General features: G+C 49.5%; 1 protein-coding gene across 5 annotated transcripts in view; it reads right to left on the bottom strand.

Annotated features, from left to right (window-relative positions):
- ARFIP2 (ADP ribosylation factor interacting protein 2) overlaps window positions 1-17866 on the bottom strand; it is a 185053-nt gene that overhangs the window by 76433 nt on the left and 90754 nt on the right. For 3 of the 5 annotated variants that reach the window (XM_068266456.1, XM_068266459.1, XM_068266457.1), the window contains exon 3: window positions 2263-2371. In XM_068266456.1, coding sequence (XP_068122557.1) covers window positions 2263-2371 — 109 coding nt within the window. Of the gene's footprint in view, window positions 1-944; window positions 1008-2262; window positions 2372-17866 lie in introns of all 5 variants that reach the window. The other 2 variants (XM_068266458.1, XM_068266460.1) reach the window with 1 other exon arrangement.

Here is a 17866-nt window from a genome sequence, read left to right as displayed (position 1 = left end):
TGAGGACCTCCACACAGGAGAACTCCAAGCCTTTTCACCAGCAGTATCCAATACCCAAGGCTCCCTCCAACCTATGAGGACCTCCACACAGGAGAACCCAAAGCCTTCTCACCAGCAGTATACAATACCCAAGGCTCCCTCCAACCTATGAGGACCTCCACACAGGAGAACCCAAAGCCTTCTCACCAGCAGTATACAATACCCAAGGCTCCCTCCAACCTATGAGGACCTCCACACAGGAGAACCCCAAGCCTCTTCACCAGCAGTATCCAATACCCAAGGCTCCCTCCAACCTATGAGGACCTCCACACAGGAGAACTCCAAGCCTCTTCACCAGCAGTATCCAATACCCAAGGCTCCCTCCAACCTATGAGGACCTCCACACAGGAGAACCCCAAGCCTCTTCACCAGCAGTATCCAATACCCAAGGCTCCCTCCAACCTATGAGGACCTCCACACAGGAGAACCCCAAGCCTCTTCACCAGCAGTATCCAATACCCAAGGCTCCCTCCAACCTATGAGGACCTCCACACAGGAGAACTCCAAGCCTTTTCACCAGCAGTACCCAATACCCAAAGCTCACTGCCATCTATGAGGACCTCCACACAGGTGAACCCCAAATCTCTCAATACACTAACAGCTCGGGCATGAGGCTGCTGGGGGTGGAGCTTAGTCCCCCAATTAATAAAGATGACGTCCACTTAACTGAAGTGACTGTTGAATCAAGGTAGTAACATTGATCTGAGTAGAAACACACAATGGCAGTACGGTCAGCTTGGTCACACAGAGGACACCGTGATTGAACTAGAAGATCCCTTGAGAGGAGGTTAGTGCAGCCGCTGTAAGAGAAACATGCAGAGCAGACAAGGCTCGTGTCACCAGACCCGGCACACAGCCATGCCACAGTTATTGGATAGGAAGAGTAAAATAAACAGGCGTGAAACCTTGTCCCTCTGTTGGTAAAAGTCGCACTCCAAGGTAGCGGGGGTTAATCTGCACCGCGGGTCCTAGACAGAATCACAGACAGGAAAATATCAAGCGGGTGTGACATTGTGGAGAGCACCGACTGCTGGGTGGCCTGAGGACTGTAGGTCACATGACTAAAGTATTAACTACAATTTGTATAAATCCATGGAGCCGGAGCAATAGTCAAACTGCTCTGAGCCCTTGTTTCGCAGGAGCTTCAAGTCTTTGCACCTTGAGGTAGCACTCCGACTTTTACGCAGAACATATAAGCCTGAGAGATTGCACAGACTGGAGCGCACAAACTCTTCTCGTAGTTTTAGAAGCTGCTCCTAACTCATATCTAACCCATATCCATATCTGGTGGATGTCCCCTGCTGTAGCAAGATTCTGGTCAAAGACATGTAGCCTTATTTCTGATGTCCTCCAATTTAATACATCTAAAGGTTCTAAAGTACTCCTATAGGGACACAGACCCAGTTCTATAAAATATGTCTCTCATAATTTGATTCAATTTATTTTGGTAGCGGGCAAACATCAAACTGCCCCCCAATGGCTTCTGCCTGATCTATCTACTCTAGACTCCATGCAGAAGTTACCATCATACAATTCTAGTCTCTGAAAAACGTGCTACCACCTCTAATGACTCCACAACCCACCTAGGTCTGGCAGCCCAGGATGGAGAGGACCTGGATAGAGAGGATGGTGGAACCAAGGATGGGGGAACCTGGTGTCCAGTCTGTGTGCCACCAGCTACCTCTCCAAACACGTAACGGGAGCTATATGTATGGGTTGTATGCAAACCTCTTACTTGTGAAAAACTTTAGACTTACTGAAGTCCTTATTCATGAGATTTTTGCCTGGATAATCATTAGAATCATGGATTGTTTAAAACTCTAATGTCCTCACCACAGTCACCTACTATTATTATTATACATTTATATAGCTCTGACATATACCACAGCGCTGTACAGAGATCACTGATCCATTCCCAGCAGTCTCTGCACCAGAGGAGCTTACACTCTAATGTCCTCACCACAGTCACACACTATTATTATTATACATTTATATAGCTCTGACATATACCACAGCGCTGTACAGAGATCACTGATCCATTCCCATCAGTCTCTGCACCAGAGGAGCTGACACTCTAATGTCCTCACCACAGTCACACACTATTATTGTACATTGATATAGCTCTGACATACACCACAGCGTTGTACAGAGAGGTTCTCCCATGTACAGGAGCACAGATCGCACATACATGTGACCACAAGTACACACGGCATTGCTTCTCACCCTTCAGGCTGCCGGTAGGAATGATTCCCTCTGTACTTCCGCCATATCCACCAGACACAATACTCGTCTCGTTCAGGTTGGGCCCGGATACCATGACCTGCTGCAAATCCTGCCAAGGCAATATTTATATTTCATTGTAGTATGAGACGGAAACAGCAGAGGACATCTGTGATGGGAAGTAAAGGAGGTGAGAAAGAAGGGCACTGGTGAGGGACAGCAGAAGACCACACACAACGAGGGAACGTGGACACTGATAACCAGGAGAGGAAGAGAGGACACTGATGAGGGACAGCAGAAGACCACACACAAGAGGGAACGTGGACACTGGTAACCAGGGGAGGAACGGAGGACATTGATGATGGACAGCAGAAGACCACACAGGAGGGAACGTGGACACTGGTAACCAGGAGGGGAGAGGAAGAGAGGACACTGGTGGTGGACAGCAGAAGACCACACACAACGAGGGAACGTGGACACTGGTAACCAGGAGAGGAGAGGAAAAGAGGACACTGGTGGTGGACAGCAGAAGACCACACACAGGAGGGAACATGGACACTGGTAACCTGGAGAGGAAAAGAGGACACTAATGATGGACAGCAGAAGACCACACAGCCTCACACAAGGAGGGAACGTGGACACTGGTAACCAGGAGAGGAGAGGAAAAGAGGACACTGGTGGTGGACAGCAGAAGACCACACACAACGAGGGAACATGGACACTGGTAACCAGGAGAGGAGAGGAAAAGAGGACACTGGTGGTGGACAGCAGAAGACCACACACAGGAGGGAACATGGACACTGGTAACCTGGAGAGGAAAAGAGGACACTAATGATGGACAGCAGAAGACCACACAGCCTCACACAAGGAGGGAACGTGGACACTGGTAACCAGGAGAGGAGAGGAAAAGAGGACACTGGTGGTGGACAGCAGAAGACCACACACACACGAGGGAACGTGGACACTGGTAACCAGGAGAGGAAGAGAGGACACTGATGAGGGACAGCAGAAGACCACACACACGAGGGAACGTGGACACTGGTAACCAGGGGAGGAAAAGAGGACATTGATGATGGACAGCAGAAGACCACACAGGAGGGAACGTGGACACTGGTAACCAGGGGAGGAGAGGAAAAGAGGACACTGGTGGTGGACAGCAGAAGACCACACACAGGAGGGAACATGGACACTGGTAACCTGGAGAGGAAAAGAGGACACTAATGATGGACAGCAGAAGACCACACAGCCTCACACAAGGAGGGAACGTGGACACTGGTAACCAGGAGAGGAGAGGAAAAGAGGACACTGGTGGTGGACAGCAGAAGACCTCACAGGAGAGAACATGGACACTGGTAACCAGGGGAGGAAAAGAGGACACTGATGATGGACAGCAGAAGACCACACACACGAGGGAACGTGGACACTAGTAACCAGGAGAGGAAGAGAGGACACTGATGATGGACAGCAGAAGACCACACACAGCCTCAAGGATGGAACGTGGACACCAGAGATTGGGAAGGATGAGAGAGAAGGGCACTAGTGATGGACAGAATATGAACCTCCAAAAAGTAGGGAGTGTTGACATTAGAGACTAGGAGAGCCCAGGCAGGAACACTAGAGACTAGGAGAGCCCAGGCAGGAACACTAGAGACTAGGAGAGCCCAGGCAGGAACACTAGAGACTAGGAGAGCCCAGGCAGGAACACTAGAGACTAGGAGAGCCCAGGCATGAACACTAGAGACTAGGAGAGCCCAGGCATGAACACTAGAGACTAGGAGAGCCCAGGCAGGAACACTAGAGACTAGGAGAGCCCAGGCAGGAACACTAGAGACTAGGAGAGCCCAGGCAGGAACACTAGAGACTAGGAGAGCCCAGGCAGGAACACTAGAGACTAGGAGAGCCCAGGCATGAACACTAGAGACTAGGAGAGCCCAGGCAGGAACACTAGAGACTAGGAGAGCCCAGGCAGGAACACTAGAGACTAGGAGAGCCCAGGCAGGAACACTAGAGACTAGGAGAGCCCAGGCAGGAACACTAGAGACTAGGAGAGCCCAGGCAGGAACACTAGAGACTAGGAGAGCCCAGGCAGGAACACTAGAGACTAGGAGAGCCCAGGCAGGAACACTAGAGACTAGGAGAGCCCAGGCAGGAACAAACAGGACATGGATAATGGGCGGCAGAAGACGACACGCATCTTTACATAAAAGGAAATGCGGATGCTAAATAGTGATGGGAAGAAAGGGAAGGAAGTGCACTGGTGGTGGGCATCAGAAGAGGACATGGACAACCATACAGAAGAGTAAGAATACCAGTGACCAAAGCAGAGGACTAAGAAGAAAGGACAATAAAAACCATTCACACATACAGCCTCACACAAGTATAGAGTATTGCCGCGTGAGACCAGGAGAGACGGCACTAGTGAAAGACAGCAGAAGAGACATCCACACATACAGCCTCACACAAGTATAGAGTATTGCCGCGTGAGACCAGGAGAGACGGCACTAGTGAAAGACAGCAGGAGAGACTTCCACATATACAGCCTCACATAAGTATAGAGTATTGCCGCGTGAGACCAGGAGAGACGGCACTAGTGAAAGACAGCAGGAGAGACATCCACATCCACAGCAGGAGAGACATCCTGGATATATGTATTTCCATCCACATATACAGCCTCACACAAGTATAGAGTATTGCTGCGTGAGACCAGGAGGGACGGCACTAGTGAAAGACAGCAGGAGAGACATCCACATATACAGCCTCACACAAGTATAGAGTATTGCCGCGTGAGACCAGGAGAGACGGCACTAGTGAAAGACAGCAGGAGAGACATCCACATATACAGCCTCACACAAGCATAGAGTATTGCTGCGTGAGACCAGGAGAGACGGCACTAGTGAACGATAGCAGGAGAGACATCCACATATACAGCCTCACACAAGCATAGAGTATTGCTGCGTGAGACCAGGAGAGATGGCACTAGTGAAAGACAGCAGGAGAGACATCCACATATACAGCCTCACACAAGCATAGAGTATTGCCGCGTGAGACCAGGAGAGACGGCACTAGTGAAAGACAGCAGGAGAGACAACCACATATACAGCCTCACACAAGCATAGAGTATTGCTGCGTGAGACCAGGAGAGACGGCACTAGTGAACGATAGCAGGAGAGACATCCACATATACAGCCTCACACAAGCATTGAGTATTGCTGCGTGAGACCAGGAGAGACGGCACTAGTGAAAGACAGCAGAAGAGACATCCACATATACAGCCTCACACAAGCATAGAGTATTGCCGCGTGAGACCAGGAGAGACGGCACTAGTGAAAGACAGCAGGAGAGACATCCACATATACAGCTTCACACAAGTATAGAGTATTGCTGCGTGAGACCAGGAGAGACATCCACATATACAGCCTCACACAAGTATAGAGTATTGCCGCGTGAGACCAGGAGGGACGGCAGTAGTGAAAGACAGCAGGAGAGACAACAACATATACAGCCTCACATAAGTATAGAGTATTGCTGCGTGAGACCAGGAGAGACATCCACATATACAGCCTCACACAAGTATAGAGTATTGCCGCGTGAGACCAGGAGAGACGGCACTAGTGAAAGACAGCAGGAGAGACAACCACATATACAGCCTCACACAAGTATAGAGTATTGCTGCGTGAGACCAGGAGAGACATACACATATACAGCCTCACACAAGTATAGAGTATTGCCGCGTGAGACCAGGAGGGACGGCACTAGTGAAAGACAGCAGGAGAGACAACCACATATACAGCCTCACACAAGTATAGAGTATTGCCGCGTGAGACCAGGAGAGACATCCACATATACAGCCTCACACAAGTATAGAGTATTGCCGCGTGAGATCAGGAGAGACGGCACTAGTGAAAGACAGCAGGAGAGACATCCACATATACAGCCTCACACAAGTATAGAGTATTGCCGCGTGAGACCAGGAGAGACATCCACATATACAGCCTCACACAAGTATAGAGTATTGCCGCGTGAGATCAGGAGAGACGGCACTAGTGAAAGACAGCAGGAGAGACAACCACATATACAGCCTCACACAAGTATAGAGTATTGCTGCGTGAGACCAGGAGAGACATCCACATATACAGCCTCCCACAAGTATAGAGTATTGCCGCGTTAGACCAGGAGAGACATCCACATATACAGCCTCAGACAAGTATAGAGTATTGCCGCGTGAGACCAGGAGGGACGGCACTAGTGAAAGACAGCAGAAGAGACAACCACATATACAGCCTCACACAAGTATAGAGTATTGCTGCGTGAGACCAGGAGAGACATCCACATATACAGCCTCACACAAGTATAGAGTATTGCCGTGTGAGACCAGGAGAGACATCCACATATACAGCCTCACACAAGTATAGAGTATTGCCGCGTGAGACCAGGAGAGACGGCACTAGTGAAAGACAGCAGGAGAGACAACCACATATACAGCCTCACACAAGTATAGAGTATTGCTGCGTGAGACCAGGAGAGACGGCACTAGTGAAAGACAGCAGGAGAGACAACCACATATACAGCCTCACACAAGTATAGAGTATTGCCGCGTGAGACCAGGAGAGACGGCACTAGTGAAAGACAGCAGGAGAGACATCCACATATACAGCCTCACATAAGTAGAGAGTATTGCTGCGTGAGACCGGAGGGACGGCACTAGTGAAAGACAGCAGGAGAGACATCCACATATACAGCCTCACATAAGTATAGAGTATTGCCGCGTGAGACCAGGAGAGACGGCACTAGTGAAAGACAGCAGGAGAGACATCCACATATACAGCCTCACACAAGTATAGAGTATTGCCGCGTGAGACCAGGAGAGACAGCACTAGTGAAAGACAGCAGGAGAGACATCCACATATACAGCCTCACACAAGCATAGAGTATTGCTGCGTGAGACCAGGAGAGACGGCCCTTGTGAACGATAGCAGGAGAGACATCCACATATACAGCCTCACACAAGCATAGAGTATTGCTGCGTGAGACAAGGAGGGACGGCACTAGTGAAAGACAGCAGGAGAGACATCCACATATACAGCCTCACACAAGCATAGAGTATTGCTGCGTGAGACCAGGAGAGACGGCACTAGTGAACGATAGCAGGAGAGACATCCACATATACAGCCTCACACAAGCATAGAGTATTGCTGCGTGAGACCAGGAGAGATGGCACTAGTGAAAGACAGCAGGAGAGACATCCACATATACAGCCTCACACAAGCATAGAGTATTGCCACGTGAGACCAGGAGAGACGGCACTAGTGAAAGACAGCAGGAGAGACAACCACATATACAGCCTCACACAAGCATAGAGTATTGCCGCGTGAGACCAGGAGAGACGGCACTAGTGAACGATAGCAGGAGAGACATCCACATATACAGCCTCACACAAGCATTGAGTATTGCTGCGTGAGACCAGGAGAGACGGCACTAGTGAAAGACAGCAGAAGAGACATCCACATATACAGCCTCACACAAGCATAGAGTATTGCCGCGTGAGACCAGGAGAGACGGCACTAGTGAAAGACAGCAGGAGAGACATCCACATATACAGCTTCACACAAGTATAGAGTATTGCTGCGTGAGTCCAGGAGAGACATCCACATATACAGCCTCACACAAGTATAGAGTATTGCCGCGTGAGACCAGGAGAGACATCCACATATACAGCCTCACACAAGTATAGAGTATTGCCGCGTGAGACCAGGAGGGACGGCACTAGTGAAAGACAGCAGGAGAGACAACCACATATACAGCCTCACATAAGTATAGAGTATTGCTGCATGAGACCAGGAGAGACATCTACATATACAGCCTCACACAAGTATAGAGTATTGCCGCGTGAGACCAGGAGAGACGGCACTAGTGAAAGACAGCAGGAGAGACAACCACATATACAGCCTCACACAAGTATAGAGTATTGCTGCGTGAGACCAGGAGAGACATCCACATATACAGCCTCACACAAGTATAGAGTATTGCCGCGTGAGACCAGGAGGGACGGCACTAGTGAAAGACAGCAGGAGAGACAACCACATATACAGCCTCACACAAGTATAGAGTATTGCCGCGTGAGACCAGGAGAGACATCCACATATACAGCCTCACACAAGTATAGAGTATTGCCGCGTGAGATCAGGAGAGACGGCACTAGTGAAAGACAGCAGGAGAGACAACCACATATACAGCCTCACACAAGTATAGAGTATTGCTGCGTGAGACCAGGAGAGACATCCACATATACAGCCTCACACAAGTATAGAGTATTGCCGCGTGAGACCAGGAGAGACGGCACTAGTGAAAGACAGCAGGAGAGACAACCACATATACAGCCTCACACAAGTATAGAGTATTGCCGCGTGAGACCAGGAGAGACGGCACTAGTGAAAGACAGCAGGAGAGACATCCACATATACAGCCTCACATAAGTAGAGAGTATTGCTGCGTGAGACCGGAGGGACGGCACTAGTGAAAGACAGCAGGAGAGACATCCACATATACAGCCTCACATAAGTATAGAGTATTGCCGCGTGAGACCAGGAGAGACGGCACTAGTGAAAGACAGCAGGAGAGACATCCACATATACAGCCTCACACAAGTATAGAGTATTGCCGCGTGAGACCAGGAGAGACAGCACTAGTGAAAGACAGCAGGAGAGACATCCACATATACAGCCTCACACAAGCATAGAGTATTGCTGCGTGAGACCAGGAGAGACGGCCCTTGTGAACGATAGCAGGAGAGACATCCACATATACAGCCTCACACAAGCATAGAGTATTGCTGCGTGAGACCAGGAGGGACGGCACTAGTGAAAGACAGCAGGAGAGACATCCACATATACAGCCTCACACAAGCATAGAGTATTGCTGCGTGAGACCAGGAGAGACGGCACTAGTGAACGATAGCAGGAGAGACATCCACATATACAGCCTCACACAAGCATAGAGTATTGCTGCGTGAGACCAGGAGAGATGGCACTAGTGAAAGACAGCAGGAGAGACATCCACATATACAGCCTCACACAAGCATAGAGTATTGCCACGTGAGACCAGGAGAGACGGCACTAGTGAAAGACAGCAGGAGAGACAACCACATATACAGCCTCACACAAGCATAGAGTATTGCCGCGTGAGACCAGGAGAGACGGCACTAGTGAACGATAGCAGGAGAGACATCCACATATACAGCCTCACACAAGCATTGAGTATTGCTGCGTGAGACCAGGAGAGACGGCACTAGTGAAAGACAGCAGAAGAGACATCCACATATACAGCCTCACACAAGCATAGAGTATTGCCGCGTGAGACCAGGAGAGACGGCACTAGTGAAAGACAGCAGGAGAGACATCCACATATACAGCTTCACACAAGTATAGAGTATTGCTGCGTGAGTCCAGGAGAGACATCCACATATACAGCCTCACACAAGTATAGAGTATTGCCGCGTGAGACCAGGAGAGACATCCACATATACAGCCTCACACAAGTATAGAGTATTGCCGCGTGAGACCAGGAGGGACGGCACTAGTGAAAGACAGCAGGAGAGACAACCACATATACAGCCTCACATAAGTATAGAGTATTGCTGCATGAGACCAGGAGAGACATCTACATATACAGCCTCACACAAGTATAGAGTATTGCCGCGTGAGACCAGGAGAGACGGCACTAGTGAAAGACAGCAGGAGAGACAACCACATATACAGCCTCACACAAGTATAGAGTATTGCTGCGTGAGACCAGGAGAGACATCCACATATACAGCCTCACACAAGTATAGAGTATTGCCGCGTGAGACCAGGAGGGACGGCACTAGTGAAAGACAGCAGGAGAGACAACCACATATACAGCCTCACACAAGTATAGAGTATTGCCGCGTGAGACCAGGAGAGACATCCACATATACAGCCTCACACAAGTATAGAGTATTGCCGCGTGAGATCAGGAGAGACGGCACTAGTGAAAGACAGCAGGAGAGACAACCACATATACAGCCTCACACAAGTATAGAGTATTGCTGCGTGAGACCAGGAGAGACATCCACATATACAGCCTCACACAAGTATAGAGTATTGCCGCGTGAGACCAGGAGAGACGGCACTAGTGAAAGACAGCAGGAGAGACAACCACATATACAGGCTCACACAAGTATAGAGTATTGCTGCGAGAGACCAGGAGAGACATCCACATATACAGCCTCACACAAGTATAGAGTATTGCCGCGTGAGACCAGGAGAGACATCCACATATACAGCCTCACACAAGTATAGAGTATTGCCGCGTGAGATCAGGAGAGACGGCACTAGTGAAAGACAGCAGGAGAGACATCCACATATACAGCCTCACACAAGTATAGAGTATTGCCGCGTGAGACCAGGAGAGACATCCACATATACAGCCTCACACAAGTATAGAGTATTGCCGCGTGAGATCAGGAGAGACGGCACTAGTGAAAGACAGCAGGAGAGACATCCACATATACAGCCTCACACAAGTAGAGAGTATTGCCGCGTGAGACCAGGAGAGACGGCACTAGTGAAAGACAGCAGGAGAGACATCCACATATACAGCCTCACACAAGTATAGAGTATTGCCGCGTGAGACCAGGAGAGACGGCACTAGTGAAAGACAGCAGGAGAGACATCCACATATACAGCCTCACACAAGTATAGAGTATTGCCGCGTGAGACCAGGAGAGACGGCACTAGTGAAAGACAGCAGGCGAGACATCCACATATACAGCCTCACACAAGTATAGAGTATTGCCACATGAGACCAGGAGAGACGGCACTAGTGAAAGACAGCAGGAGAGACATCCACATATACAGCCTCACACAAGTATAGAGTATTGCCGCGTGAGATCAGGAGAGACAGCACTAGTGAAAGACAGCAAAAGAGACATCCACATATACAGCCTCACACAAGTATAGAGTATTGCTGCGTGAGACCAGGAGAGACGGCACTAGTGAAAGACAGCAAGAGAGACATCCACATATACAGCCTCACACAAGTATAGAGTATTGCTGCGTGAGACCAGGAGGGACGGCACTAGTGAAAGACAGCAGGAGAGACATCCACATATACAGCCTCACACAAGTATAGAGTATTGCCGCGTGAGACCAGGAGGGATGGCACTAGTGAAAGACAGCAAGAGAGACATCCACATATACAGCCTCACACAAGTATAGAGTATTGCCGCGTGAGATCAGGAGAGACGGCACTAGCAAAAGAAAGCAGGAGAGACATCCACATATACAGCCTCACACAAGTATAGAGTATTGCCGCGTGAGACCAGGAGAGACGGCACTAGTGAAAGACAGCAGGAGAGACATCCACATATACAGCCTCACACAAGTAGAGAGTATTGCCGCGTGAGACCAGGAGAGACGGCACTAGTGAAAGACAGCAGGAGAGACATCCACATATACAGCCTCACACAAGCATAGAGTATTGCCGCGTGAGACCAGGAGGGACAGCACTAGTGAAAGACAGCAGGAGAGACATCCACATATACAGCCTCACACAAGTATAGAGTATTGCCGCGTGAGACCAGGAGAGACGGCACTAGTGAAAGACAGCAGGAGAGACATCCACATATACAGCCTCACACAAGTATAGAGTATTGCCGCGTGAGACCAGGAGAGACGGCACTAACGAAAGACAGCAGGAGAGACATCCACATATACAGGCTCACACAAGTATAGAGTATTGCCGCGTGAGATCAGGAGAGACATCCACATATACAGCCTCACACAAGCATAGAGTATTGCCGCGTGAGACCAGGAGAGACGGCACTAGCGAAAGACAGCAGGAGAGACATCTACATATACAGCCTCACACAAGTATAGAGTATTGCCGCGTGAGATCAGGAGAGACGGCACTAGCAAAAGAAAGCAGGAGAGACATCCACATATACAACCTCACACAAGTATAGAGTATTGCCGCGTGAGACCAGGAGAGACGGCACTAGTGAAAGACAGCAGGAGAGACATCCACATATACAGCCTCACACAAGTAGAGAGTATTGCCGCGTGAGACCAGGAGAGACGGCACTAGTGAAAGACAGCAGGAGAGACATCCACATATACAGCCTCACACAAGCATAGAGTATTGCCGCGTGAGACCAGGAGGGACAGCACTAGTGAAAGACAGCAGGAGAGACATCCACATATACAGCCTCACACAAGTATAGAGTATTGCCGCGTGAGACCAGGAGAGACGGCACTAGTGAAAGACAGCAGGAGAGACATCCACATATACAGCCTCACACAAGTATAGAGTATTGCCGCGTGAGACCAGGAGAGACGGCACTAGTGAAAGACAGCAGGAGAGACATCCACATATACAGGCTCACACAACTATAGAGTATTGCCGCGTGAGACCAGGAGAGACGGCACTAGTGAAAGACAGCAGGAGAGACATCCACATATACAGCCTCACACAAGTATAGAGTATTGCCGCGTGAGACCAGGAGAGACGGCACTAGTGTAAGACAGCAGGCGAGACATCCACATATACAGCCTCACACAAGTATAGAGTATTGCCACATGAGACCAGGAGAGACGGCACTAGTGAAAGACAGCAGGAGAGACATCCACATATACAGCCTCACACAAGTCTAGAGTATTGCCGCGTGAGATCAGGAGAGACAGCACTAGTGAAAGACAGCAAAAGAGACATCCACATATACAGCCTCACACAAGTATAGAGTATTGCTGCGTGAGACCAGGAGAGACGGCACTAGTGAAAGACAGCAAGAGAGACATCCACATATACAGCCTCACACAAGTATAGAGTATTGCTGCGTGAGACCAGGAGGGACGGCACTAGTGAAAGACAGCAGGAGAGACATCCACATATACAGCTTCACACAAGTATAGAGTATTGCCGCGTGAGACCAGGAGAGACGGCACTAGTGAAAGACAGCAGGAGAGACATCCACATATACAGCCTCACACAAGCATAGAGTATTGCTGCGTGAGACCAGGAGAGACGGCACTAGTGAACGATAGCAGGAGAGACATCCACATATACAGCCTCACACAAGCATAGAGTATTGCTGCGTGAGACCAGGAGAGACGGCACTAGTGAAAGACAGCAGGAGAGACATCCACATATACAGCCTCACACAAGTATAGAGTATTGCTGCGTGAGACCAGGAGGGACGGCACTAGTGAAAGACAGCAGGAGAGACATCCACATATACAGCCTCACACAAGTATAGAGTATTGCCGCGTGAGACCAGGAGAGACGGCACTAGTGAAAGACAGCAGGAGAGACATCCACATATACAGCCTCACACAAGCATAGAGTATTGCTGCGTGAGACCAGGAGAGACGGCACTAGTGAACGATAGCAGGAGAGACATCCACATATACAGCCTCACACAAGCATAGAGTATTGCTGCGTGAGACCAGGAGAGATGGCACTAGTGAAAGACAGCAGGAGAGACATCCACATATACAGCCTCACACAAGCATAGAGTATTGCCGCGTGAGACCAGGAGAGACGGCACTAGTGAAAGACAGCAGGAGAGACAACCACATATACAGCCTCACACAAGCATAGAGTATTGCTGCGTGAGACCAGGAGAGACGGCACTAGTGAACGATAGCAGGAGAGACATCCACATATACAGCCTCACACAAGCATTGAGTATTGCTGCGTGAGACCAGGAGAGACGGCACTAGTGAAAGACAGCAGAAGAGACATCCACATATACAGCCTCACACAAGCATAGAGTATTGCCGCGTGAGACCAGGAGAGACGGCACTAGTGAAAGACAGCAGGAGAGACATCCACATATACAGCTTCACACAAGTATAGAGTATTGCTGCGTGAGACCAGGAGAGACATCCACATATACAGCCTCACACAAGTATAGAGTATTGCCGCGTGAGACCAGGAGGGACGGCAGTAGTGAAAGACAGCAGGAGAGACAACCACATATACAGCCTCACATAAGTATAGAGTATTGCTGCGTGAGACCAGGAGAGACATCCACATATACAGCCTCACACAAGTATAGAGTATTGCCGCGTGAGACCAGGAGAGACGGCACTAGTGAAAGACAGCAGGAGAGACAACCACATATACAGCCTCACACAAGTATAGAGTATTGCTGCGTGAGACCAGGAGAGACATACACATATACAGCCTCACACAAGTATAGAGTATTGCCGCGTGAGACCAGGAGGGACGGCACTAGTGAAAGACAGCAGGAGAGACAACCACATATACAGCCTCACACAAGTATAGAGTATTGCCGCGTGAGACCAGGAGGGACGGCACTAGTGAAAGACAGCTGGAGAGACAACCACATATACAGCCTCACACAAGTATAGAGTATTGCCGCGTGAGACCAGGAGAGACATCCACATATACAGCCTCACACAAGTATAGAGTATTGCCGCGTGAGATCAGGAGAGACGGCACTAGTGAAAGACAGCAGGAGAGACATCCACATATACAGCCTCACACAAGTATAGAGTATTGCCGCGTGAGACCAGGAGAGACATCCACATATACAGCCTCACACAAGTATAGAGTATTGCCGCGTGAGATCAGGAGAGACGGCACTAGTGAAAGACAGCAGGAGAGACAACCACATATACAGCCTCACACAAGTATAGAGTATTGCTGCGTGAGACCAGGAGAGACATCCACATATACAGCCTCCCACAAGTATAGAGTATTGCCGCGTTAGACCAGGAGAGACATCCACATATACAGCCTCACACAAGTATAGAGTATTGCCGCGTGAGACCAGGAGGGACGGCACTAGTGAAAGACAGCAGAAGAGACAACCACATATACAGCCTCACACAAGTATAGAGTATTGCTGCGTGAGACCAGGAGAGACATCCACATATACAGCCTCACACAAGTATAGAGTATTGCCGTGTGAGACCAGGAGAGACATCCACATATACAGCCTCACACAAGTATAGAGTATTGCCGCGTGAGACCAGGAGAGACGGCACTAGTGAAAGACAGCAGGAGAGACAACCACATATACAGCCTCACAGAAGTATAGAGTATTGCTGCGTGAGACCAGGAGAGACGGCACTAGTGAAAGACAGCAGGAGAGACAACCACATATACAGCCTCACACAAGTATAGAGTATTGCCGCGTGAGACCAGGAGAGACGGCACTAGTGAAAGACAGCAGGAGAGACATCCACATATACAGCCTCACATAAGTAGAGAGTATTGCTGCGTGAGACCGGAGGGACGGCACTAGTGAAAGACAGCAGGAGAGACATCCACATATACAGCCTCACATAAGTATAGAGTATTGCCGCGTGAGACCAGGAGAGACGGCACTAGTGAAAGACAGCAGGAGAGACATCCACATATACAGCCTCACACAAGTATAGAGTATTGCCGCGTGAGACCAGGAGAGACAGCACTAGTGAAAGACAGCAGGAGAGACATCCACATATACAGCCTCACACAAGCATAGAGTATTGCTGCGTGAGACCAGGAGAGACGGCCCTTGTGAACGATAGCAGGAGAGACATCCACATATACAGCCTCACACAAGCATAGAGTATTGCTGCGTGAGACCAGGAGGGACGGCACTAGTGAAAGACAGCAGGAGAGACATCCACATATACAGCCTCACACAAGCATAGAGTATTGCTGCGTGAGACCAGGAGAGACGGCACTAGTGAACGATAGCAGGAGAGACATCCACATATACAGCCTCACACAAGCATAGAGTATTGCTGCGTGAGACCAGGAGAGATGGCACTAGTGAAAGACAGCAGGAGAGACATCCACATATACAGCCTCACACAAGCATAGAGTATTGCCACGTGAGACCAGGAGAGACGGCACTAGTGAAAGACAGCAGGAGAGACAACCACATATACAGCCTCACACAAGCATAGAGTATTGCCGCGTGAGACCAGGAGAGACGGCACTAGTGAACGATAGCAGGAGAGACATCCACATATACAGCCTCACACAAGCATTGAGTATTGCTGCGTGAGACCAGGAGAGACGGCACTAGTGAAAGACAGCAGAAGAGACATCCACATATACAGCCTCACACAAGCATAGAGTATTGCCGCGTGAGACCAGGAGAGACGGCACTAGTGAAAGACAGCAGGAGAGACATCCACATATACAGCTTCACACAAGTATAGAGTATTGCTGCGTGAGTCCAGGAGAGACATCCACATATACAGCCTCACACAAGTATAGAGTATTGCCGCGTGAGACCAGGAGAGACATCCACATATACAGCCTCACACAAGTATAGAGTATTGCCGCGTGAGACCAGGAGGGACGGCACTAGTGAAAGACAGCAGGAGAGACAACCACATATACAGCCTCACATAAGTATAGAGTATTGCTGCATGAGACCAGGAGAGACATCTACATATACAGCCTCACACAAGTATAGAGTATTGCCGCGTGAGACCAGGAGAGACGGCACTAGTGAAAGACAGCAGGAGAGACAACCACATATACAGCCTCACACAAGTATAGAGTATTGCTGCGTGAGACCAGGAGAGACATCCACATATACAGCCTCACACAAGTATAGAGTATTGCCGCGTGAGACCAGGAGGGACGGCACTAGTGAAAGACAGCAGGAGAGACAACCACATATACAGCCTCACACAAGTATAGAGTATTGCCGCGTGAGACCAGGAGAGACATCCACATATACAGCCTCACACAAGTATAGAGTATTGCCGCGTGAGATCAGGAGAGACGGCACTAGTGAAAGACAGCAGGAGAGACAACCACATATACAGCCTCACACAAGTATAGAGTATTGCTGCGTGAGACCAGGAGAGACATCCACATATACAGCCTCACACAAGTATAGAGTATTGCCGCGTGAGACCAGGAGAGACGGCACTAGTGAAAGACAGCAGGAGAGACAACCACATATACAGGCTCACACAAGTATAGAGTATTGCTGCGAGAGACCAGGAGAGACATCCACATATACAGCCTCACACAAGTATAGAGTATTGCCGCGTGAGACCAGGAGAGACATCCACATATACAGCCTCACACAAGTATAGAGTATTGCTACGTGAGACCAGGAGAGACGGCACTAGTGAAAGACAGCAGGAGAGACATCCACATATACAGCCTCACACAAGTAGAGAGTATTGCCGCGTGAGACCAGGAGAGACGGCACTAGTGAAAGACAGCAGGAGAGACATCCACATATACAGCCTCACACAAGTAGAGAGTATTGCCGCGTGAGACCAGGAGAGACGGCACTAGTGAAAGACAGCAGGAGAGTCATCCACATATACAGCCTCACACAAGTATAGAGTATTGCTGCGTGAGACCAGGAGAGACATCCACATATACAGCCTCACACAAGTATAGAGTATTGCCGCGTGAAACCAGGAGAGACGGCACTAGTGAAAGACAGCAGGAGAGACATCCACATATACAGCCTCACACAAGTATAGAGTATTGCCGCGTGAGACCAGGAGAGACATCCACATATACAGCCTCACACAAGTATAGAGTATTGCCGCGTGAGATCAGGAGAGACGGCACTAGTGAAAGACAGCAGGAG

Source organism: Hyperolius riggenbachi, chromosome 2 (assembly GCF_040937935.1).
Source record: "Hyperolius riggenbachi isolate aHypRig1 chromosome 2, aHypRig1.pri, whole genome shotgun sequence".
NCBI lineage: Eukaryota > Metazoa > Chordata > Amphibia > Anura > Hyperoliidae > Hyperolius > Hyperolius riggenbachi.
Note: the sequence above shows the minus strand (reverse complement) of the source record. Positions and strands in the feature narration are given on the sequence as shown.